This window comes from Cynoglossus semilaevis, chromosome 12 (assembly GCF_000523025.1).
Source record: "Cynoglossus semilaevis isolate Cse_v1.0 chromosome 12, Cse_v1.0, whole genome shotgun sequence".
In the NCBI taxonomy this organism is placed as follows: domain Eukaryota; kingdom Metazoa; phylum Chordata; class Actinopteri; order Pleuronectiformes; family Cynoglossidae; genus Cynoglossus; species Cynoglossus semilaevis.
The window spans coordinates 6,979,548-7,005,392 of NC_024318.1; the positions used below are offsets into that span (position 1 = coordinate 6,979,548).

Here is a 25,845-nt window from a genome sequence, read left to right on the forward strand (position 1 = left end):
TTCCCCTGATGCTGACATTTTCTATTTTCAAACCTGATGATGTAGCTGCTTTGTTTGTGCCTGGTGCTTCATCATTTAGCTGTGCCGTCCGATCTAAAGCTACACCCTATAAATCTGGTTCGTTTGCCTTGTTTTTCTCTTGAAAGTCTCTGCATTAATGTTGTATATTTTGCAGCCTGGAACGTGTCCGATTTTTTTTGGCAGATCAGCAGCAGATGCAGACACGTGTATGTTCTGCTTTAAACAGAGCCTCACTCCATCAAAATGTTATTTACCCCCTTTTTTCCCATTCATTACCTGCAGGCAACCATTACTGCCACCTGCATTAGTGTGATAAGGCCATCGTTAGCCTGGGGGCTAGAGTCTTCATCAGGGTTCTGTCAGTGATTTAACACAGTAAGGAGCTGTATCGCTCATGTGCCAGACAGGCCTGTGATGGAGTGGTCAACTGTGTGGGAAGGTCTTTGTGTTATCATTCTTCACGCTTCATTTTTAGTCTCTTTATTGCATTTAATATGTTCTCTCCGCTCCCTTCTTTTTTCAATTTTCTTTTTTTTTTTTTTCAATTTCCAGTTTCGACATTTCTGCAGATGTTTTAAATGTAAAATTCCAAAGCAATAAGACTTAATTCCTCTCATTTGTGTGTGATTTTCAAATGGAGTCCTGAGCTGGAAAAATGCTTCAGCTCTGCCAGTGCCGAGCTGAGGGTCAAAAGTTTTTTGTTTTTTTTTCTTTCTTCTTTCCCTTTTAAGTGAAACTGTGTAAAAATGTGTTCGACTCAAAACAGCCACTTTACAGCTGCAGCTCTGCCATTGTTGGTTTAGGACTTTGTAAGTGTTGCACAGGCCAAATTAGGACTGAAGGTGTTCATTTTTTATTCAACAATCAATCACTTATAGGAAAGGGAGAGCACACTCGCTCGCACCACTCCAAAAATGCGGGGGTGTTCTACATCACGGCTGCAGCAGTCGTTCAGACTGGCTAATGTTTGCCAGATGTGCAGCACAGGTTAGACTCTGGAAGAACCAGACTCCCTCCGATGGCCGCAAACGGTGCCACAGGAGGAAGTTGGAGTTTCTTTTGTTAACAACAAACAGCCCGATGACGGGAAAGAAACCCAAAAAAAAAAACAGCGTGGAGTCTTATAGGTCTCTGACCAGTGTCTTTGCTTGGCTATTGTTAGTTCCGACCCCTCAGTTGTCGCTCTTTGTGATGCGAGACATCTTTAAGTGTTTGTTGTGGTTTCCTGACCCTTATTCTGGCTTCTCCTAACAAGATGGGTGCTTATTTGCTAGCACTCTATGGCCTCCTGCCCACAGTGCCCATTAAACATAAAGGCTGCAGCGCCTTCTGATACTTCGCAGCAGAATCCTTGACTCGGGCCAAACCGCTGCTGCTCCTATAAAGGAGACTCTCCTTCTATTTCCAGCCGCTTCAAAATAACACGTTTGGCTCTGAGATTCAGTTTAAAATGTATTTTGAAATATTTTGTAAATGTGCAACTTCCCACTGTGAACTGCAGAGTGGCGCTAAACTATTACAATGAATCAAATTAAGTGGGTTAGGTCTGTATATGCTGCGTGTTGAGGGAGGGTGTTCCTGGAAAAGTTCTTACTCGATGCACTGCTGCCCAGTGTAATTGAAGTGGCAATGGACTGGAGATATATTTTTTGTGCATGTGTGTGCACCAAAACCCATTTGGTTTCCTTTAGGGACCTTCATGCGGTAGAGCCAGATGTTGATCACACATACAAACTCTACCTCTAATGGCTCAGGTATGCCTTCGTTTGTTTTACCAGAGTTTAAAAGCTGAGGTCTTGGCCTTTGTTCCTCTGTGAGGAGGAGGACTTTCCTGGCCTTTTTCTTGTACCAATTTTTTTTTGTTTCAACCTTGGCCTTGTCATAGATATTGCTGTATATATTTCTTTGAAAAATACAGATTAGAACAATATATCATATTTTATATTTGTAATATATTCTAATTTCAATGTTCTAACAGTTTTACACACCTGTTTAGTTGAACAAAACCCTGATATACTCACAGGAATTCAAGAAAGACACACATTAAATCTTCTTCTTTTGTCACTCTGCCTGTTGCCGTTGGTCTTCTTTGTCTCTCTTTTGTCACTCTGCCTGTTGCCGTTGAATAGACAAACAAAAACAAATATTGCAGTAAATAAAAATAATGGTTTTCAGACCAATTAAGTGAAATTTGATCATTTCTCTCAGTGATTGGAAGTCACCGGATTAAAAGTCTAGTGACGTGTGAAACAAATATATATCTGCCCTGTGTTGTGTCTGAATTAGAGCTAGGTGATTAGCTGTCCCTGTGACCTGTTTTGACTTGACACTGCCCCCCCCCCCGACCCCCCTCCCTCTCTGTACTTTCAAGTTGCTCGCAGACGTAAATAAGAGTCTGTAGATATCAAAGCAGCAGCCGTTACAGTTGTTGAGCTTTTCTCTGACGTCTGCAGATGTGTCGACTGCTGTGTCATGTTTGCTTTAGTGGGTTTAACTCTCGCCCCCACTTTCACATTCTGACAGCAGTGTATCAGCACTAACTCAGTTACTCACAATTATAGAACGGTGAGTCAAAGTCACTGCTCTTTCCTCTCCCCCCTGGGATTTTATGTCTCACCCTTTTCTATTTATAAGGAAGGAATAAACTTTTTTTCCTCATCCTCCTGATGAACCTAAAATTATTCTTCTCTTTTTTTGGCTTGATATCAGAGGATTGGGAGTTCAAATCCCACCCTGGCAGACTGTAGTGTGTGTTAACACCAAACTCGAATTCTCTTGCTCTACAGGTTAAATGTAAATTTATGTTTTGTAAATATTGTTTTGTAATGTGAATAATAAACAGCTGATTCTGTGCCAAAATATTTCTCAAATGACGTTAAAATGACATTAAAGTTTACTAAAATACTAACCGTACATTAAAAACCAAACCAATAAAAAGCCCTCTTATTTCACCTATGGGGTGAAACATATTACCATCTTAATTCAAAAAGCATTTTAAAAACAGTTTGTGTTTTAAAAAACTAAAGAGAAATCACGGGCTAAAAGCAAGAACAGCAGAAACGCCATTAAGATAAAAAAGGAAAGTAAAAAAATCAAAATAAAGCACGTCAACCATCAGTCTCTGAGTCAAAAATCTAGGAATACTGACACACATTAAATCAAAAATGTTAACCTCAGTTAATCTGCGACATATCATCACGTACATTATATTTAGCTGTTAATCTTCAGCCCAGCCCTGGTGTAATTCTTTCTAATATTTCAGTTTTTATTTTTTCTTGGCTGTAACTCTTAACAAGGCTTTCTAATAAGGCTTCAGTGAACCTTTGATGGATGAACTCTACGACCAGCTGCATTTTTCATTTCCTGAGCGAGTTTTCATTTCTGCGTCTCCAGGAAGCCTCTTTTAATGTTTCTTTTTTTCTGCCGTGTCTTCGTATTTCTTGACAGTGGCCTGTAAAACAAATTTACCCGGTAACTAAGTTTTGAATTATTACGCTTCCCACATTCTTGCAGGTTAAAACATGAAGTAGCTGTTGCCATAGACACACTGTGCTGTAGTTCCACCGCTGCACTGTACTGTACTCTACTGTACTCTACTGTACTGTACTGTACTCTACTGTACTGTAGTGAGTACACACAGGAATCAAAGGTTTCTCCGGTGCTTAATCTTCACTGCTCACACTCTGCTCTGTGCTGTTGTTTCCCACAGTGGTGCTTAATCTTCACTGTCTCTGCTCTGTGCTGTTGTTTCCCACAGATCCACACATCAAGGTCTGTGGAAAGAGGGAGAACGTGAGAGAAGCCAAAGACAGAATTATGTCCGTCCTGGACACAAAGGTACAGTTTGCATCTTTGTTGCTGAACTCGGACTTCACCTCTGCTCCGCCGCTTCCACATGACAGATTGTTCGCAGCAGTGTCGAGGCCACTCGGCACCTATTCTGGTGAAATACTTTCATCCGGAGCTTGCTTTTGAGTGTAGGGTGTTACCATAGCAACACAAGAAATAACCTACCTGGGCAGTGCACTATAGCACCCCCTGGGGGTAGGCCATCAACTGTACACCTTTGAGCAGCCAAACACATGTTTCTACCACTGGAAGGCATTTCTGTCCTGGCAGACGCAGCAGAGTTATGTGATAATTTGACTCCTTTTTTTTTTCAGTGCTTCATATTTACTGCTCATTTGCTTGTTTTATGAATGAGTTCAACATGTGGAAGTGGTTAATGAGAGGAAACGGAACATTTTGGATTCTGTGCCTTGTTGAATGATGAAAAGGGGACCATTTTTAAACAGGATTTTTTTCTAAAGCCTTGACAATTAGACACGTCAACATGTGTTTGAGTCCTGATTGTTTCTGTGAATTCTATTTGTCCTCTGTGACCTTAGAGCAACAGGGTGACTCTGAAAATGGACGTCTCGCACACGGAGCACTCCCACGTCATCGGCAAAGGAGGCAACAACATTAAGAGGGTGATGGAGGAGACGGGGTGTCACATTCATTTCCCAGACTCCAACCGGAACAACCAGACAGAGAAAAGCAACCAGGTTTGTGGTGGAAAATGTCTCCAGTGACGTCTGTAGACATTAACGCTTATGATAATGATGCAAGTAGAAGAAACAGACTCTAAAAAAGGTGAAACAAAGGCTGTTGAAATTCATCTTTTTTTTAATTAAAAATAATTTTACTGCCTTTTAATTCTGCTAATGTTTTTTTTAATGTGATGATATTAAGGCACACCAAACTATCTATTAGTATTAACATTTATTTCTTTATAATTATTGTGATGCCTTCAGGTACAGAGGGTTTTATATTAGGTGTAACATAGGAGACAATCATGTAACAAAACATTTGGAAGTCGTTTTATCTCACGGCACTAATCTCTGTGTTTAAAAGCGAACCACTCAAATTATAGATGCTGGGGATTTTTTTATGATTTTTCAGAATCTGTTTGAAGTGTCTCCGGATGTTTCCGGTGTACAGTTTGTTCGCTGTACCAACTTTGTGTAATGCCTGTGATATATATTTATGTTCTTTTTTATTGTGCACAGGTGTCCATTGCAGGGCAGCCAGGAGGCGTGGAGGCAGCTCGAATGAAGATAAGGGTAAGTTGGAACTCTGCCGAAATCCTGCTCTCAGAATCCACGCTTTCTGTTTCGCCCTGCGGGCGTCTAGGTGTGTGTTTCAGAGCTTTTTGCAACAGAGTGGACTTGAATTCTCTGTTGAATTCCGCCAACTTTGGTACCGGGTTTTGAAGGAAAATAACAAGAACACATTCCTGATAAAACAGCATGATGTTCAGTATGTTCTTACCAGTTATATATCTGAGTTACGGCTGCCTCTGCTTCAGTTTAGACACACGGCGACCCTGTGGAGATAGAAGCAGGTGCCGAGACCTTAAGTGTTTCAAGCTGAATTATTTCCTTTTTTACTTCTTTGTGGGAAAACATAGAGGTAAATTCAGTCCAGCTGTGTCCTTTGTTTCACACGAGATCAGAAGGCGGGAAGATAAACCTCTTGTTGTTGTTGTTCTTTGTAACTTCAGGCCAGACATTAAAATGCAGCAGAGATGGAAATATTAGCATATTTGGCTACCTGTCAGTGCAGAAAAGATAACAGACTTTTAGTATTAACAAACATACTATTACAGTATGATTACAAAATACTACATTCTTGACCCTTTCTGTTCTGAACAAATGTTCAGATTTGATGTTGTTTCTTGGTTTCCTTATTAATTCCCATACCTTGTGTTTTAAGTGAACTGGCAATTACAAGTGTCACCACAGTCGTTGCCACAGCTGTAGCCATGTGAGTTTTTATGCTAGATGCCATTCCTGAGGCGACCATACCCGCTGTGTTGCCACAGCTGTAGCCATTCCTGAGGCGACCATACCCGCTGCATGACAGGCAAAAAAAATGAGGCAGATTTTACCCTGGAACATCCAATTTTCAATGCTCCTGCTTCATTTGCAGAGGTTTCAGGTGCCTTCATCACTCTCTTCTGTTTGTCACGCTCCCTCCTGACGCCGGAGCTCACACAGTAGTCTAAATGAAAACTCAGGTGTTGTTATGTGGAGTGACACGCTGACACTGATGCGTCCTGACAGAGACATCATTTCTGGTCTCTGCTCTCAGTTCCAAACCCTGCCGCCGCGGACCTGTTACCGTGCACCTGACCAAAACCAACACGGCCGTGTTTCCACGAGAAAATGACTGATTGCACGAAATGTCTGCGATGAGGAGAAAGTTGAGAGAAGACGAGGTCGTGTTGGATACGTGTGCCGTGTACATTGGCACGTGGAGACCCTCAGACCCTACCTTCACGTGTTTAATGGGTGTTTTTCTAAGCAGCGGGCCACGGGCCAGTTCATGCACCAGTCAGACCTGAACGTACCGGCGTTGTACAAATGAAAATTTAATAACGGCTGCAGAGAACTTTACTCTGGCTCGTGCAGAACACATAGTCAGCAAATGAGGCATGCGCATCCAAAGACTCTAGTTCATACTTTGTTAGTTTGGCTTCTGTTAATAATGAACCAAATCTTTATTCTAGTCCACAGGGCCAACAAAACAGAACAGAACAATTCAATGACAAATGAGCTCCGTAACTTTTCCTCTGGTTATAAAGTGATTAGCAACTGTTTTAGAAAAATATCATTTCACTGGAGGAATGAGAGGATAAATTATCCTTGTGGTATACTTCCAATATCAGGGCACCACACCGTAAAACCTGGGTTTGAAATGAGGTCATTGAAGTTTCTTGACCCCGTGCTGCAGCTCAGACGTCTGAACTTCTGTTTTGCGTTAGTGTAAGAAGGCACAGTTTTCTGCCTTTGTTTTCTGGGTGGCCCTCAGTCCCACATCAAATCCAAGTCATTTCAGTCAGAAATGGACATGATGTTGTTGTTTCCTTGGACTTCACATACAGGCCACATCATAAAAGATGGAGTCATTACAGTTTAGATATGTAAAAAAATAAAATAAAACAGTGATGTATTCCAGTTGAAATCAGATCAGAATAAAAGCTGGACATAATGTCGTCACGTGTCCCTAACTCCCATCAGAACTGTGGTGGTCTTTGGTGGAGGTTTGTTTAAGTCTGTGACCAGTCGGTTGTTGAGGTGATGGATTCTCCTGGGAATGTTCCGGGTGATTCACGTGGTGAAGCTGACATGCAGGTGATGACAGGTCTGGCACGCTGCTCCACTCTGTCTTTCCTTTCTTCAGACTGGAGAACTGAGGCTCTTTAACACAACTCTCTGTCTGAAAATACTGGTGAAACTCTGATCTGCCAGGTAGAAAAAAAAAAAGCTGAGGTCAGCTCTGCCACTAAAATCACTTCTTTATTCCGTGCCACGCTCCTGCTGCTGCTCTCCTCGTCCTTCCTCGCGCTTCCCCCAGTGCTGACCTAAATTTCTCAAGCCCTCTGAGAGCGGGCGCTGAAACGTGATATAAATGTAAGGGCGAGCACATATGGGACTGATCAAGGGTGCATTTCTCTGGTCGGAGCGTTTCTTGCTGCTTGCCCTTCACTGGCAGCCAAAACCTTGGTGGCACGCTGCCGGAGATTCAGTGTTTGTACAATTCTCTCTCTCCTTCTCTCCCTCTCTCTATCTCTTCACCCTTTCTGTGTGTGTGTGTGTGTGTACATGTACATTCCATCCTGTCTGTCTGTAAGGGTGTGTGCCTGTCTAATTTCCCTCCCATGCATGCATAAGTATGTGTATCCACGAATGGAGGCGGCTCTGTCCACATCTGTTTTCTTTGAGTGACTGCCGTGATCCCAGTGACAGGAGCTGAGGAGCCGCTGCTGCTGCTGCTGCTGCTGCTGCCGCCGCTTCCGCGGGATTCCACCACTTGGAAGGCGGCGTATGAGAATGGACGAGGGCACAAAACGCTGATGTTCTGCAGAATATTTTTTCAAAGCCACAGTTTTGAACGATTATAGTGCCATAATACTGCAATCAGTCTTTCAAAATGTGCCACATATATAAATATATATAAATGTATATAAAAATTTTTTACTGCTCTCTACTCTAAACTCTTTACAACTCTTCTACCTCCGTGTTGTTACCTCATCTCGTTGGAATGATTGCGCAGTGTGATGCAAGACCGTATGGGAGTCTGTGACGATTCAAGGAAAACTCCTCATCTGTTTCCTTTTTTTTTAACTCCACTCTAATAAAAACCGTTTCTCCACCTGTCCTCTCCCACAGGAGCTGCTTCCTCTGGTCTTGTCTTTTGAGCTTCCTGCCATCATGCAGTCCGACCCCAGCTCCCCCACAGTGCAGCACATATCACAGACCTACAACCTCACAGTCTCCTTTAAGCCCCCGACCCGTCTGTACAGGGCCACAGGTGTGGTTCGCGGCTCGCAGAACAACGTCAACGCGGTGAAGGTAAATGGGTTCCAAAATAGAACTTTGGCAGTTGAAGTTGTGCCTGAAGTTTAGAGACAAGATCATTGCTGTGTCTTGGTTTTTTTTTACAACCCATAAAAGAACCAGTATTTTTCCAGCTGTGTGTTTTTCTTCACATTGTGTCAGTTCACAGCAGCTGCCAGAAAAAATTAAGGGTTGAAGAAATACTGTGAACTGACAAAAATTCATTGTGTAAATATTCAATTTGAAAAATACCCTTCACTTTGGATGTTAGAATTGTATACTGTCATTTTATATAAATGCTGAGTTGACTCTTGCCATTGGAATTCTTCTTCTTCACCTTTTTGTCTACTGTCCCTTACACACACACTCTGTTGATGTGTGTTGTCCAAGCACTAAAAAAGCTCTTGTTCAAAAGTTCACACTCCGTTCAGGATGAGTAAATACAAAGGGGAAAATGTTGTTGTTGTTAGTGTACCAGTGGCCGAGGTTATATTATGGTATGGCGCCACATCCATCTTTGTATTCATTATTTTCTGAGGGTTCACGGCATTGCCCCTCCAGCAGATGGCACCCTGGTTGGTATAAGTAGGTGAACTGCTGCCCTCTCTCTGTGGGTCATTTTCATTCAGATCAATATTTGTGTTTTCACCCTCGCTCTTCTCTGCCCATTAACACGGAGAGCCACAGAAATAGAAGGGGTTTCCACCACCACCAGCACCACCAGCACCTCGTCAACTCCCACCAACACCGTCAGCCGTCCTCACTCTCCTCCTATAAACTGCCTCATTACTTCCAGCACCGCAGGGGCAAGAGAGCGGTGAGAGATGATTAGTAGCTTGAACTGGACACAGCTTTGAGAGACTTATTTTAAAATAAACCGACTACTGTACGAGGCCAGTCCAAACATCTCTGCTGACGGTGCCATTTCTGCAGCTTCGTAGATTAGCAGTGTATTATGCAGCACAAACGCCGTACTGTCAGAGAGCAGATGAAGGTGGAGGTTCCCCTTCCCTTATCTCTGCTCACATACACTGAAGCTCGGTTTATCATTTTCACCCTATGTTTACTATAATGCACTCAGTTAAACCCACAGTGTCTGCACGTTTGTGAGACGCTAATGCGCTTAATGCATCAAACCTCAACCTCCAGAGCCTGTGGTGGGTCTGAGGGGTCAGTCCAGAGTGGGAGGCGTTCCAGATGAAGGGCTGGAGGAATATGTGTGCTATGTAATGTGGTGGTGTCAGACCCTTGGAACACCTCCGACGTTTGCCAAAACCACTGTGGATTGTTGTGTTAAGCTGGCCACAGTGTGCAGATTCCTGGTGCACGCTGGAAATGACTTAGTTCACTGAGCCAAGCAGAGGAACATCAGACACTGTGAGGAATCGCAGCAGCCAGCAGATGATGTGGAAAATGCAGCAATAAAAATAAAAGTTTCCACTCATTATATAGAAAATGCCACTGACTGTTAACTTGGACACGCTGCCTAAAAGTTGTCCTCATTAATATGCCACTGTCAGGGTTGAAATATTATAGTGAACACGAAGACGATCACTCTTCAGGTTTGGCACCGTGGCCGTTTTAACCAACTATTTTAATTTGTTGATTAATTTGTTCATTATTTTATCGATAAAAGTCATGTTTCTGTCCTAGAGTGAGCTTTTAGTGTCATTTTAAAGTTTACGAAATTGTGGTCAGAACATGGTTATGTACATTTTTTTATATTTCAAACCTGTAAAAAAGGTTTTTTGGAAATTTAAACTTTGATGATATATTCATGTTGGGGCTGATCACATAATCACAGAATAACTGTGGATTAATCACAATTAAATAAAAATAATCTTAATTCAGTTTATTTCCTAATAAGCCATAAAAAAGTTAATATTCATTTTGACAGCGTTCATTTATATATTTATTATTTCTATGTCTGTAGTAATGTTTTTTTAAGGAAACAGTCTTGTTCCAGATAAAATTTGTATTTTTAAAAATGATTCAATTTGGTTTTTCTTTTTTTGACCCAGAGGGGAACAGCTCTGTTGCTAGAGCATTTAGCTGGAAGCCTGGCGAGCACCATCTCTGTGACCACCCACCTGGACATCGCACCCCAGCATCACCTCTTCATGAAGGGCCGCAACGGCAGCAACATCAAGCACATCACCCAGAGGACGGGAGCCCAGATCCACTTCCCTGATCCCAACGGCCCACAGAAGAAATCCACGGTCTACATTCAGGGCACGATTGAATCTGTGTGTCTGGCACGTCAGTACCTCATGGTGTGTATTTATACTTAGTTTTTACTGACAAACACTGGTATATTCAGTAGGTGGCGATTACACTGGTCTTTTTTTTTTAAACCTCTGTAATATTCACTCCAGTTAATCAACAAACTGTTGCCACCTGAGAGACATGTGGATGATTTACAGTCGACTGCATGTGAGGTGGGGACACACATCAGCTCTGCTGATTTATTCTAATGTCCTGAGTGAAAAAAGATTATCTTTTCGTGGTGTCGACGGTTTGGCTCGGCTGCAGATGTTGTAGATTTAGTCGGAGTCAGATTTTGACCCTGTCAGTAATTCAGCGGCTGACACGTTAGTGTCTAAATTTCTCTCGGATAAAAATGTGTATGTGGTCATTCTTGTCTTGTTGCCTGTGACCACGGAGCCTAGCCCTGTTTGAATGACTTGAGAGCATAATCAGAAGGCATGCTCCTAAGAGTGATGGCTGTTTAATTGCTGTTAGCTCAGAGGCTGCTGCTGCAGTGGTGCATATAAGACTTCAGTGCCATGTACAGCTCTGTTTGGAGATACAATGCGGAGCCATAATTTTGCCAGAGCCGCCTGTCTCTTTGTCTGCGGTCTCCCATTTGGCCCCGAAGATATTTAGCGAATGCCTAAGTTGTTGCGGTGTCTAAACACGACTCTCTCCTGCTCCAGAAACGGCACAGACACAAGTCAGAGCCTCACTCTGCTGTGTCTGTGTGAGCGGGAGTAAAAGGTCGGATTTATGAGAAGAGAGCTCCAGATGTGGGCTGAGAAACAAAGAGAGGACAGGAGGACGGGAAAGGTGGTGGTGAAGAGGAGAAGACCACGAGAGGGGACCAGGAAATCACTGTTGGTGTAAAAGTAAAAGCAGCACCGTGTGATTTGGCCTCTCAGAGCCAGACTGTAGATTACAGCTTCAAACTGTTGGCCATGTCCGAGGCATCCTGCTCCTGCTCCTGCTCCTAGACTCTGCTGCTGCTGCTGCTGCTGCTAATTACACCCACTCACAATAGCAGCGCTGTCCAGCGCTCAGACCAAAATATAGATGTCTGTGGTGATTGTGGTTGTGATCATGCAAAACACATCGCACTTGGCGGAAATTCCCAAGTGCTGTGTGGGAGGGATCCAGCAGTGAATCTCAAATTTAATGGTTGGACTATCATGTAGGTCTAAAAATGGAAAAAAGGAACTTTGACACCAACGAGAAGAAGAGCTGACAATTAGACTCACAGCAAAGACTGAAACAGTCATTGACAGATGTTGTTTGTTTCTTTCCTGCAGGGCTGCCTGCCTCTGGTGTTGATGTTTGACATTAAGGAGGACATTGAGGTGGATCCTCAGTGCATCACGGTGCTGATGGAGCAGCTGGATGTTTTCATCAGCATCAAACCAAAGCCAAAACAACCCAGTAAGGTATGAAGCCCAAGGCCGGTTCCTGAAAACCCTGGTCCGTCGCAGTTTTAAATCTCTCTCGAAAAAAAAAGACGCACAAGCTAAAGTAATACTAAGTGCTTTTTTAGGGATGTTTTTTTTTTCAGTTGATTTAATTAGTTTTTATTTACAAATGTTCCAGTTGTTTTAATTAGTTTTTATTTACAAATGTTCAGGTTGTATTTTATCACCATTTCTGTTAAAAATGTAACTACAAACAAACAGCAGGGTGATGTCACCACAGCAGAGAGTTTTTTAGTTTTGGATTATTATCTCCTCTGGACAAACAGCTCATCATTCATGATTCCACTGAGGGACTGGAAAAATATAAACAACGGAGAAACTTCAGTTCTTACTAATGAAAAAAAATGTTACTGGAGTTAAACCTGTTTGAGTAAATGACTTACATTTAGAATTTGATTTTGGCAAAAGGAGCCAGGAATCAGTGAAACATGTTGAATGTTTCCATATTTAATGAGGGTTAGCACACACACACACACGCACACACACTGCACCTGTGCAAGTGTAGTAGTACGAGCCAACCTCTAATGTTACTTGAGGTTAACTCCTCTACACTACATAATATTCCTAATTTCATTTCAACACTTGGCCTGGTCTTCACTGGTTCTTAAAGGTGCCCACATCCCGTCCAGAGCCAGGGCCCGATGCCTAAACCAGATGGGCTCCGTAGGGGCTGGTGTGAAGGTGCCAGTGTAAACACTCACCCAGCCCAGAGCTTTTAAAGAATTCTTCACTAAAACATTTTTTTTTTCTGACGTGACAGAAGTCATGAAACGGGCCAGCCAAACACACGCCGCGGCCTGAGCAGCAGACCAATAAAAGAAGTGGTTTTCAGCCCAAAAACATCCGAGGTGTAGCACAGTGTTTCTGCTCGGAGTTTAGTGGTCAACGGCAGGTCGTCCTGTCACCTGTTCCCTCACCTCTGCTGCTCCTGTCTGTCTGTGTCTGTACTGTCTGTACTGTGACAACAGGTGTACACAGAGTTACTTCATTTGTGAGTGCAGAGCTGCATGGATGATATTCAGAAAATAAAGTAACGACAGAAGCTACTGTTATTTGTAAAATTTGAATCTTCATTTGACCAATAAAAAAATTAGATTTTCAGACATTTTATGACATCATAACTGATCCTGTTGCAGTTTATTTATTCATTTCCCCACAGAAAGTACATATACGTACATACGCGTAGTGCCATGACCAAAATGAAGCCAACTTCAGCAGACATCGCCAATGATTTAAGCATTTAAACTGAGTTAAATATGTATTTTTGGCGATAAGTGGAGAAATGTTTTCCCTCTTTGCTCCCAAGCCTCCTCTCCCACACTGTCTCTGTTTATCCTGCTAATCTACGCTTAATTCCATCTTCCTTCCTCCCGTTTATGTTCGCCTCCCCCATCACCTCCCCTCCCTGACTCCTTCTCTAACCGTAACTATCCATCACTGTACTTATATGCTTTCTATGTTTACACGTAATTTATTTTCTTTAAGTTTCATTAATATTCTCTTTTTTTTAAGTCTGTGATCGTCAAGAGTGTGGAGAGGAACGCCGTGAACATGTACGAAGCACGAAGGTTCCTCCTGGGCCTGGAGAGCAACGGCGTGTCGTTAACATCATCGTCACTATCGTCTTCACCGTCTGTGGCCTTGAATCCGACCAACAGCGGTCCGTCTGCGTCCCTCATCTGCCCCGTTGGCCTGGACATCCTGGCCTCAGCTGGACTGGGGCTCAGCAATCTAGGTGTGTTTGTGGTCTATTGGAAAAGACAGTCTTTTTTTTTTTTTTTTTAAATTGATACTTATTCGGGAAAAGTATTTAGTAATAGTATTTTGAGTAGCTGTAAAAAAAAAAGACACAAAGATGGAAACATAAAATCAAGTGTAAGAAAAAGTCATATTTTAAATTTTTTATAAATTAAGTTTAGTTCACATTAAATTAATCAGAGGGGATTTAAAAAAAATAAAACAGTTCTTTTAAGATTTAACTTCTTTAAAAGTTGATATCTAACTGATCCCTGATAAAAAAAAATCAAATTTTCTTTCAATTTTTAGAACATATTTGAGGAAGTTTAAAACAAACACATTTGGAAAATGAACAATAAAATATGTTTTGTTAGTCAAACCGTCCAATCAGAGAACATCTCTGAACTTAATGTCCTTGTCTGTGTTTACTGTTTAAAAGTCTCTCACACACACACACACACTCACACACATATCAAATGCGAATGTATCTTTATAAATGAGTGGGAGTTGTTGTTTTTCTGCCGGCTCGACCTCGGCGCAATCCCAGGAATTCGGCGCCAACGAACCCTGTTCCTCGTGCAAATCTCTGATCAGTCAACCATCAGAAAATAACCTCAAATACAAATTGAGTTGCACTAAACTATAAATGAGTCACAAGTTTGTGAATCAGAGGATGAAGGAGAATTTCTCTGTGGTGGAGGAGTTTTGTTTTTTCTGCTGTGCTGACCTCAGTGTGGAGGCAAAGAGTTCAGCCTGGCACAGACCTGGGGATCATTTTGTTTCCATTAAAGAAAGAAAACATGACTCTTGAATACAATGGATTAAAAATGTAGCATTAGAAAAAATATTTAGGCTTTGAACCAAACAGGAATAATAAAAAAAAGTTAGTATAAAGTGAATGGAATTTCTTTGGACACCATATTTTTTTTTTTTTTTTTCAAATGCGAATTTCAACTGTGAATTGACTGCGTCGCCCTGAGATCAATCCTCACAAATTCGACTGAAATTATTTTTAACATCCGGAAATTATTTTTTCTCAGATTCATGGGATTTTTACTCTGGTCCTTTATTTTTCCACAAAAGGGGAAAATGAAATGCCCACACAAAGAAAAACAATTGTACCATGAAATCCCAGTACAGAAGCAATGGTTTTTCTCAGTGGGTTTAAACCCGGGGGCCTGGGGGTGAAGCTGTGGACGGCCACATCCTGGCCCTTAGTAATTGCTACATGCTTCTCTTCCTCAGATTACAGAGCAGTCTGCCAGCACAATCTGTGGCCTTATTCCTGGAGCCAAACGAGCCCCTTGTTAAAGCCACAGACCTGCTTCTTTCTGTTTTCATACACTGTGTTTGGGTAAAAGACACCCGCTACCACATTGTTGCTGCTCTCAATAACACGCTTTTCTCCGGGCGTACGCCAGCACACGATATGTGCTTTTTGCATCCACGACCTTGTAAAAATTTAGGAAACTCTTCCCCTCATTTGCCGTATGGTTGATGGCAGGTTGACGGAATTCCACTTAAATAGTTGGGAAGACCAAGATTATTTTCTGAGGGCCTTAGTGTAACATGTGATTAGCTTGAAAAATGGCCGCGGGCCCTGACAGGACCACCGCTGATCCATTCATCGCTTCGTCTTGACTTTAATTCCGTCCATTTTCTTTTCTCTCCTCCTCAGGTTTCCTGGGGGCCGCGGCACCACACTCCCTCACCACCTCTGCCGCCCCCAACGCCGTGCTCAACAGCTTAAACTCATCCATGAGCCCGCTGCAGACCCCCAGTCCCAGCACCCCCACCGCCTCCCCCTCACTCTGGCCCAGCTCCCTCACCGGCACCCAAGGTCTGCACACGACTGTCTGTCATGGTTATTGAGCCGAGTGTCTTTGTTGGCACCGTTTGTTGCAGATCTCTGTGAAATCAAGGAGTCGATCGACTGTAGACGAAAGACTGTAGAAAAAGACTGATCTGAGGATTAGCATTACTTGAGAAAATTGCTGACGCTTAATTATTTTTTCAGGATTCTCGTCTCCACTGATGCTCCACGCTGCCACCCAGGCCACTCTGAGCAGCATCCTACTGTCAGGTGTTCAGGGTTACACACAGAGCACACCGTCGCCTCCTCCTGGACTCGCCCCGATTGACAAGCAGACAAATGGAGTCCCCGACTGTTCCAAAGTCCCCTGTACTCTCAATGGACACGTCAAGGTTGTTGTTGAGTCGCTAACATTTTTTTTTTTTTAGCATTTTTTAAAATCTGTTTTCTGACTTGACGTGAATGTGCGTGTGTATCCCTGCAGCACCCAGCCTCAGTCTACGGGAGGATAGCAACCGCATCGCTCGCAGAGACGGTTCGGAATCCAGCTCCGTGTGACTCGGTGCAGGAGGCCAGTGGACACAGTCCCTCAGAACCGCTGTCTAGCAAATCCAACCCAGATGAAGGTATTTTGTCATGAGCACGTGGAGACTACACCCATAAAAACGCTCTTTATCTGTCAAAGTTAAACACACATCAGCTCTAAAAACCCACATTTAAGCCTCAAATTTATGACCCAGTTGGATGTATGTACCAGAAGACATGTGGACCACATGTCAGGGTCTGGATACACCCGCCGCAGCATATGTTTCGAATACTTTCACAGAATATATTAAACCCTGTAGTAGGACACAGCGACTTTTTTACTCTGAAATGAATCTGATGTTTACCTTAGTCTGTGTATTTATTATGACTTCTTTAAAAAACATGTGAAACTAGACAAAAGTGCTTATGTAATTTTTTTTTTGCTTATGTAATAATTTTAACTCCCTACTTCCTCAGAAATGGAGGCTAAAACTCTGTTTGCCCTTTTGGTGATTTATGCTCAATTTTACCATAATGTCGGCCATTATTGAACCGTTAACATTTTTCTGACTCTTGCCGGACTTTGGCCTCGTGGGCTTAACATAAAAGTACAATTTAAAACTTTTCCACTTCAGATTTATGTAACCTTTAAAGCCACTTTTGGGAGGAAAACGCCTCGAATGAACTTATTTGTGTTTTCTCCTCACAGTCCTCTTAACCTCATTCTTCTTTTATTGTTTTGGAACAGAGACAGATTAACTGCTGCGTCTCCCGGTGTCTCCAAAAGGCGCTCATTTCCTCTGTGTCTTACACTCTGTGGTTTTCTCCTCAAACTTTTACTCTCACGCGTCTCCTTTTTCCCCACTGTTTTCTGAGCTGGTCCTCCCCCAGTACAGTGAGTGCTGGTGAGGTTTCCTCTCCCCCTTCTGTGTTTGGACTGGCTCACGCTGCCCACTAGACTCTGAGCCGTGGAATGAGGGAATGCCGGGAAATGGTTCAAACATCAAACCCCAGAGAGGTTCATTAGAGCCACTGACATCATGTGGCCGTTTGATTATTCAAATGCATGAACATCCTGTCACACAGAACAGGTTCCTGTCAGGCCCCGAGTGGAGCAGCAAATAAGACCAGTGTAATTACAGCTGCTTTGTTTTTAATCCGCCTGGCGTCCAGCTCCGAATTGTCGCTTTGATGTGTGTTCATACTCAGAAATATATGTTCCAAGTGGTGGGAGAAATAGTTGCGTTTCCATTCCTTTTGTAATTATATCATAAACTATTATAAATTATATGGAAATAAAATTAAAGAAATTAAATTAAATGATGAATTAAAAAAAAATTCTGTTGTTAAATTTTGCAACTTATTGTATGTAATAAGGATTGACAATGAAAGGTCATTTTGATTTAATTTTTGTCGTTAACGGCACTGACAGGTTGGTTGAACCAATCAGGTCGTGAGATTTCATAAACGTCATGACTGTTACGATGGATTACACATTGACCGTGTCCGTTTGGATCTTCAGGCTCGGACACATTTGTGGAAGTGGGCATGCCCAGGAGCCCGTCTCACTCCGCTAACGGGAGCGAGCTGAAACAAATGCTGGCCTCGTGTAAAACGTCATCAGGGAAGCGTCAGGCGGTGGAGCTCCTGCAGGGAACCAAGAACTCCCATCTGCAGTAGGTTTCCACCTGGACGTCAGTGTCTCTCACGGTCACTGCAGTTCTCTGTGTTCACTCCACTTCATTTATCTGTCTCGTACCCGCAGTTCAGACTGCCTGCTGTCGGACGCTGAGTCCAGCTCCTCAGACAGTCCTGTGGCAGATAAGAGAGCACCAGGGAGCGAGCGAGCAGCCGAACGAGCAGCACAGCAGAATGAGAGAGAGAGAATCAGACTGGCTCCTCAGACCTCCTTTGCCAACATGCAGGTACTGTGTACTGTACAGGCACCCGACACACACACACACACACCAACATAATGTAAAGATTTCTATTAGTGTTCAGGAATAAATGAAAAAAAAAATGTTTCCATTTCCAGGCATTTGACTATGAACAGAAGAAGCTGTTAGCAACCAAAGGTACGTGACAGTTTAAGAGTTAAAGCTAACACATGTTAGCACTTTTTGTATGATTAAAAAAGTTTTTTGTTTTTTTTTTAAAAACTGACAATTATTTAATATAGTATTTTTAAAAAACTGACAATTATTTAATATAGTATTATGGTTTTTTTATCATGTGTGTTTTATTTTTTAACTGCTGCTACATTTATTTGCATTGTTTCAAACACATTAAAATAAAATGCTAAAAAAACAAAACTCAACAAAATTCTGTTGGTACATTTGCAACATACTGTATGTAATAGGTTTAGACAGTGACGGGTCAAAGGTCACGTTCACTGTCTATTTTTTTCCAAACCACATGCAGTGCATGACAAATACAGAGCAGGGCGACTCACTCATTTTAGTTGTGGCACATGAAAGTCACGTCCCAGTCCGGCAGCATAAATCTGAAGCAGAACAGACGCGCTGCCAAAAACATCCAGTACAGTCAGAGCTCTGTGTGAAGAAAGTCCAAATATGTCTTCAGTTTAGCAACTACAACTCAGTTCAAATATACAAACCATTATGTCAGAATAAACAGTAGTGGGCTCTTTCTTTTTTTTCACCCACACAATGTGACAAAAGGTATTTTGTTCCAGCGAATTGATGTTGTAAATTATATTTTACCAAACAAGAAGTACATTTAAAATAATGTCTCAACAGCCCAGTATTATTTTTCAGTCCTGCACAGAAGGTTCTAGAGGCTGGGATAGAAAACATCTCCAACATCCTGGGTTAAAATTCATTCCAAAACCCTGACAGAGCCACCTTAACACCTTACTGAAGATTCCACTTGTCTGATTTTGTTTTCTTGGCTTCTCATAGTAAATGATAGTCATTCAAACTAAGTTTCATTTCCACCTTGGAACTGTCACTGCTTAAATCCTGTTCCAGTCTCTTGGGTCCAATACTAGTGTAATTTAGCATATTTAGTTGGTTTGGGGTTTGTTTTCTGCTCTTTCTTGGAAAGATTCGTTTGGCTGCACATCTTTAGTTCAGACTTTTACTGATAAGACAGAGAGCTGCTGATGGATGAACTAAATTCTGAGCTAAGTCCATGCCAAATAGTTTTGTTTTCTCTTTTCTAAGAAGCCACATTTTACTGAACTTGAGGTCTGTTTTAGTTTTGTCTTTTTGTTTGTTTCCTAAAAGCTGGCTCTAAAACCACTAATATATTTTCAGTTCTTGGTTCTTGGCCATTTGGAAAAGATTTTGTTGGTGCAGAATATTACATATAATATACAAAAAATAACAGCTATTGTATACCTAAGAGACTACTTTGGGGCATATTTTAGTATATTTAATACAAACCACAATGAAATACTCTACATCATATATATTTAATTATTACATATAAAGTATAATGAAAATATTATAATTATTATTTTCATACAATACCTCAGTACCACTGCCCAGTACTGGTCCCTGCCCCAGTGGTTGGGGACCTTTGGTTCAGAGTGTAAATGTACCAGATACATGGATGGTGTGTCCTACTCTTACGGTGTGTCTGGATTCACACAGCTATGCTGAAGAAGCCTGTGGTGACTGAGGTGCGGACCCCGACCAACACCTGGAGCGGTCTGGGCTTTTCTAAGTCCATGCCGGCAGAAACCATCAAGGAGCTGCGCAGAGCCAATCACGTCTCGTACAAACCCAGTATGACCACCACGTATGAGGTCAGACACGTCTGTGATGTAGAGTCACGTCATGTTTGATGAGATAATATTTGTCCTGATGTACACACGCTGGATACCTTCACCTGAGTGAACGTTTGCTTTAAACCTCTTTCTTCCTTTTCCCAGGGTTCCCCGCTGTCCCTGTCTCGCTCCAGCAGCAGGGAGGGCGTTGGCAACGGCAGTGACTCGGACAACTGGAGAGAGAGGAACGGCACTGGCAACGGTCTGCCGAGTCACACGGAATTCCCCTCTGCTGTCAGCAGCCCCAAGAGGAAGCAGAACAAATCTGGTCAGTAGTTCATATTTTTCTGTGTTATCTTTGCTGCGGCGACAGAAGAGCTCAGCTCTGTTCAGGACACATTTACTTTGCCTGCACTGAAGAAAAAAAACACAACTTAAAGACACAGTAACAAAGTTACTCAGGCAAAGGCTGACAACTTTTTTTTTTTTTCATTTTTAAATTGTTATTTATCACAGGGAAGCTGTGGACCAATCACAGTTAATCATGATTATAATTACTCCAAGATAATCACTCATCAAATGTCTGTTGAGGAAGTGTCATTTCTCCAGCTTTATGTGCAGTAAGAATTGTTGCTACAGACTTAGCACTTTCACTTCAAAACTATTTGTAGGTCACATCATGTGGGTGACAGCCAGGCTTTGAGTTGTCAGGTTTTTATTATCAGAGAAAAAAACAATAGCGTTTCTTACTGAATTACATAAATATGCTAATATTGTATGAAATTCTGGCGCCCGTCCCTTCAGCTGCAGAACATTACCTCAGCAGCAGCAACTACATGGACTGCATCCCTTCAGTCACCGGCAGCAACGGCTGCAGTCTGAGCTCCTCCCTGAAAGGCTCCGACCTGCCGGAGCTGTTCAGCAAGCTGGGTCTGGGGAAGTACACCGACGTGTTCCAGCAACAAGAGGTAGAGTCAGATGTGGACTGGAGGATTCTCTCCTGAAGGATTTTGAAACGATGTTGTCTCTGTTAAATACAAACGATGTGTGTGTGGTCTTGACCTTCAGATTGACCTCCAGACATTCCTGACACTAACAGACCAGGACCTGAAGGAACTGGGCATCACCACCTTCGGAGCGCGCAGGAAAATGTTGCTCGCCATCTCAGGTACAAATGGACGAAATTCTGTTCAGAAACAGATCCAAGATGCTGCTTGTTTTTTCTGAGTACAAACATGCAGAAATATCCCTCGACAATACACACACAATGAAGTACAATCAACAAAAAGTACCCAGCGCTTCAAAACGGGGAATAATAAAACTCTTTATCAAAGGTCGGTACTGTTTCCTCTCATCACAGTCCACAGAGCAGCCTATCAAAGGAGGAGGAAACGGAGTGTGTTGTCGTCCAGAAGTGGAAAAACACACACACAGTGTCAAAGGGGAGTACAGTAAATCCCACAGTCTGTGGACCACAGTGGTCACAGACAAACGTCTGACCTCATCACAGCTGATCCTCCAGCTGCAGCTCAAACTCCCGTCATTACATTGTCACGGTCTGTGACCTGAGCCAGCGAGAGCGAATATGTGAATATCTCAGTAAATGTATGTCTGCTAATATGTATAAGCGGACGTATATTTACTGACAGTTAGCAGATGCTAACAGCACAATATAATACAATATGATACTATACGATAGGATAAATTACTTCACTTTACTACACTTTCAACATTACCATCAGTCACAGACGGTGAACGTTAATTCACCTGAGACGAACAGAAGACACATTTTTTCATCGTTCCATATTTAGTCCCTCTGTTTCTAATTATTGTTAGAAAAAAAACTTCAGAATTCCTCCTCTACAACTCTATGATGGTGCAAACATACAAAAACATGTTGCATTCATTTTCATCAGCAGGAGTAAATATCAACATTCCTCCCAGATGAGGAGCACACGTTGGTGTTCCTCCAGCTGCTCCAGCTGTCTGCCTAATGCTCTTATGTCCTGTCATTACACCGGACCACGGTGGACGCTGATTGTCACGCTTCCTTTACTGACATCACGTTTTGGACGCCGTCACTGCTGCAGTTGTTAGGTCAATAAGTCAGTCGTGTGAATGTCGGGATCATCCTGTTTTTGTTTTGGCTATTTTTACAAAACGAGCCACTGGAGAGGAAATATTGAACGGCCCAGGCTGTGATTATTGAAAAGCACAGGGGTGTGAGGCTGCCAACAGCTCAGCCAAGCACAGGTCAAACCTCGGCCTCCGGTGCCGGACTCAACGGCTCCAGAAGAGGAACGTGCTCGTCTTTGTCTCCCTATAGTCCTGCCTCGCTCTCATAAAGAGCTGTGATGCCCGGTCGAGGCTGTCCAGGTTTCAGCTTCCTGCCGGTTTGCCAGGAAAAAAGAGTTGTCGGAGCAAACAGCCTGTCTCCTGACATCTAACTGAAGGTTTACACTGGCAGAGGCCGAGGCTGGCGACGGTACCAATAACCCAGAGATGCCATGGTGAGCTCCTGATATTTTTATGGAGACACTTTATCCAGGCTCATTCTTTTAAAGCCCGATTGACACAGAGGGAATTTCTCAGTAATCCCGTAATGATTTAGACTCCATTTACTTGTCACTGTTGGTTACCTCACACTGAAGAGACACAAGTCGACCCACTGTGTTCTTGGGGTTCAAATCATTTCACTTACGGCCTTGTGAAAATATACAGCGCTCAGCCAAAACATGCGCCCGTGTTTACCTTAACATCAACCTTCTTTATTTCCGCAGAACTAAACAAGAACCAGAGGAAGTTTTTCGAGCCGCCGATCAGATCCTCGTTTCTAGAGGGCGGAGCTAGCGGTCGCCTCTCCCGCCAGTTTCACACAGACATGGCCAGCGTCAGTGGACGGTGGTAGTCGTCCACTGACCTCCAGCCCTTCTCCAAAACCCCGTCCAAAATGGAAATTGTGTCTTCCTGTGTCTCTGCTCTTGTGCCTCAGCAGCACAGTTGTTGGATTCTGTTGACCTTTGAATTAGGGACAGTTCCGAATGTCGTCGTCCTTGTAGTTGTTGTTGCCATATAGTATGAAAAATATGTAAATGTTTTTTTGTTTTGTTTTTTTAAAAAGCCATAGTTCTACCTAAAGTGCCAACAAAAAAAAAGGGAATTTCAACAGTAAGTATTGTAATAACATCACATCAGACGGATGTGATTATGAAGAGAAAAGTACTGTCCAGTATTTCTGTCCACTTTTTGTCCAAGGGAACAGGCAGAATGATTAGTACGAACATTTAACCCACAGATACTTCCTGCATCAGTGCCATGCTGTGGTATCGGTGACATGCACTTTAACCATGCTAGACTTTTGCCTGTAAGATTCCTTAGTCTTAAATAATGATGACTATGCATTTTTATTATTATTATTATTATTATTCTCTTAGTAAAGCACAGATGCATTTTGTACCAAAGGACATGGAAGCACTTAGCCAGACGGATTAGAGACACCATCAGCGTTTGGACATTTCTACCAAAAAAAAAAGAAGCATAATAACTCACGGCCTTTGACCTTTGGCTGCCTTAAGTGTTATGTTTGGACATTCCTCCAAGGTCAGTGTTTGTGTTCAAAAACATTCTGTTTGTCTGTTTTGGGGTTTTTTTTCTACACACAAAAAAAATGTAATATTTGTACTCCTTATGATTAATGTGTAGTTTAGTTTTTACTACCTTTTTAGAGGGACGGGGGCGGGATGTGTAACGGTAATCAGTTTACATGTGTATTTGTTTTTATACCTTCATGAATTCAAGTTTCTATCATTGTGTAATTAGATCATCAGTGTCTTCTGCTTCCCCTCGCTCCCACGTCCTCTTCAGTCTGTGGCTGTGCCATCGGGCAGCAGCAGAGAAACGAGGCAGCGGGGCGAAGCCTCGTTGGCCGCGCTCCAGTGTGTCAACAGGCGTTTTCTGTTGTTGTTGTTTTGTTTGTTTGTTTTCTGTCTGTTAATAGTGCATGTTCTTTGGTCAGTGTTAAACCTTCTGTGTGCCTTAATCTCAATGCACTCCGGCATATATGTGGAATAGGCGTGTGTGTACTGTATGTGTGCGTGAGCGAGTGTGTTCCAGTTTAAAGCAGGGAAACACTTCCTTAAAAACACTAACGTTCTACCCGGACCTTGCTCAGCAGATACAAAGTGCCTCCGTTTATACACAGTTAACTGAGCTGCATGTGAGCCTCTCTCTGTGTGACGTTTGTACAAAATCCTGCACATGCTTTTTTGTTTTGTTTTTCATGAACAACAGGGTTATTCGAGCAGCAGCCGAAGCAGTATTTATCACCTAAACCTGTTTTTATCTCAGCTTCAGAATACGTTCTATCATGTGATTTGGAGAGAAATATCATTTTTAACTAACAGTTCATGTTTTTTTGGTGATGTTTTGTGAGAATTCAGTCAAAACCAAATCCCAACATCCTGCGCGTTTCATTTCAAGTGCAATTGATTCTTTTTGTAAATTTTATTTGTTAATATTTGCAGCGCTTCACGAACAAAACGCTCAGACTAAAACAATCGATGTTAGAGTGAAACAAGATGTACCAGAGATGATCTAAAATAAAAAAATAATAAAATAATTAGTTGTTAGTCATCTCCAGCCATTTTCAGTGGTTGTCAGGTTGTTAATAAATAATATTCTGACAGGGTTGCTGATGCAACACGTCAATTTTATTTTCTTACTCAACTTCTTTTTTTTTTAAGTTGTTTTCCTTTAAGGATTCCTGTGTTGCATGTTGTATCCCCTTCATCCTGAGAGGAAAACCCCGGGACTGTTTGGTCCCCACTCATGGTACTATTATTGAAACTGTTTAGCACTGATTTCTCTCAGTGCTGCGACTCGTGTTCCTGCCTAGCAGACATTTGTTTTCATTCTTCACCCTGTTTGGATGCATTTGCTCAGAGGGCAGTAGTGAATGTTGTACAAAGAAGTATTGATGCATGTTGATGCACGTTTATTGTGGATAAATGTAGGGACTCACCAAGTCAAAACGTTTACTTTCAGCAGTTTATTTCTTTGCCCTAATATTATAGTTTTACAGTTTAGCTTTTATTTAGTTGCATCGGTCACATGTTCCCAAAGGGATTTATTTGAAGGCGTCATTGAACTGCAATCAAATGGTACATTTATAATAAATGTAAACCACTAAGGAAAAAAAAAAAAGCATAACTTTTTGTACAGTTTTTTTTTTTTTGCTTTGTTTTTATTTTTTATTTTATAAAACCAATGATTTGTGTAAGAAAGGTACAATCCTGCACAAAGTTCCAGACCAGAATTTTTGTATAAACATTACCGTGTGGCCAAAAACTCTGTTTCACAGTTGATGCTGTTGTCATTCTGCCTGTCTTTATAGAGCAGATGTAAACAGAAGAGAGAGCAACTGTTGAGTGGACAAGGGAAAAAAATGTTTGTTCGGACATTCAAATGATATAATGAAGGTAATAAATGTATGCAAACCAAATGTTGATTATGTTTTTCTGCAAGTCATGGAAATATTTAGACGTCGGAGTCAACAATCGTTTTTCTTCAAACCAGAATGAAAAGAAGTTTTTTTTTTGTTTCTCAGTTACCGGGAAATTCGATATTCCAGTTTATGTAAGGCACTGGAGAATTCCCGCCCAGTGACAGCGTCAGTGTGTCTGTACTGCAGCACAGTTTAATACAGCGTTTCAAATGTAATGCTAATAACGGTTAACTAAAGGTTAAAGTTCATAATCACAAAAGACAAAGCAAGGCAGTAATAATCCAACAGTGTGCATGCCAGCATATGGCCTAATCCGCACACACACACGGAGATATGCTTAATCCCTGAAGAACGGAGTCCGATTAAGATCACGTTTTTAAAAAATATCCTCAGCTGTGGAACAGTTCCAT

The 25,845-nt window shown here is 42.1% G+C and overlaps 1 protein-coding gene and 1 long non-coding RNA gene across 2 annotated transcripts in view; one reads left to right on the forward strand and one right to left on the reverse strand.

The window, feature by feature from the left end:
• The window catches only part of bicc1a (BicC family RNA binding protein 1a), a 51,539-nt gene extending 26,107 nt beyond the window's left edge, over window positions 1-25,432 (forward strand). The window contains exons 6-23 of the mRNA XM_008321804.3: window positions 3,779-3,858; window positions 4,410-4,568; window positions 5,073-5,126; window positions 8,238-8,420; window positions 10,427-10,678; window positions 11,951-12,082; window positions 13,637-13,859; window positions 15,540-15,701; window positions 15,879-16,066; window positions 16,159-16,300; window positions 17,722-17,875; window positions 17,965-18,124; window positions 18,235-18,274; window positions 19,817-19,971; window positions 20,098-20,260; window positions 20,737-20,900; window positions 21,001-21,100; window positions 22,713-25,432. Of these exons, the coding sequence (XP_008320026.1) occupies window positions 3,779-3,858; window positions 4,410-4,568; window positions 5,073-5,126; window positions 8,238-8,420; window positions 10,427-10,678; window positions 11,951-12,082; window positions 13,637-13,859; window positions 15,540-15,701; window positions 15,879-16,066; window positions 16,159-16,300; window positions 17,722-17,875; window positions 17,965-18,124; window positions 18,235-18,274; window positions 19,817-19,971; window positions 20,098-20,260; window positions 20,737-20,900; window positions 21,001-21,100; window positions 22,713-22,840 (2,639 nt within the window). The 3' untranslated portion in view covers window positions 22,841-25,432. The remainder of the gene's footprint in view (window positions 1-3,778; window positions 3,859-4,409; window positions 4,569-5,072; window positions 5,127-8,237; window positions 8,421-10,426; window positions 10,679-11,950; window positions 12,083-13,636; window positions 13,860-15,539; window positions 15,702-15,878; window positions 16,067-16,158; window positions 16,301-17,721; window positions 17,876-17,964; window positions 18,125-18,234; window positions 18,275-19,816; window positions 19,972-20,097; window positions 20,261-20,736; window positions 20,901-21,000; window positions 21,101-22,712) is intronic.
• Window positions 17,999-19,827, reverse strand: LOC112487884 (uncharacterized). Its single transcript, XR_003051388.1, has 3 exons — window positions 19,694-19,827; window positions 18,652-18,751; window positions 17,999-18,134 (listed from the first exon to the last, which is right to left on the reverse strand). It is a non-coding gene; the product is annotated as an uncharacterized LOC112487884 (long non-coding RNA).
• Window positions 25,433-25,845: the final 413 nt, after the last annotated feature.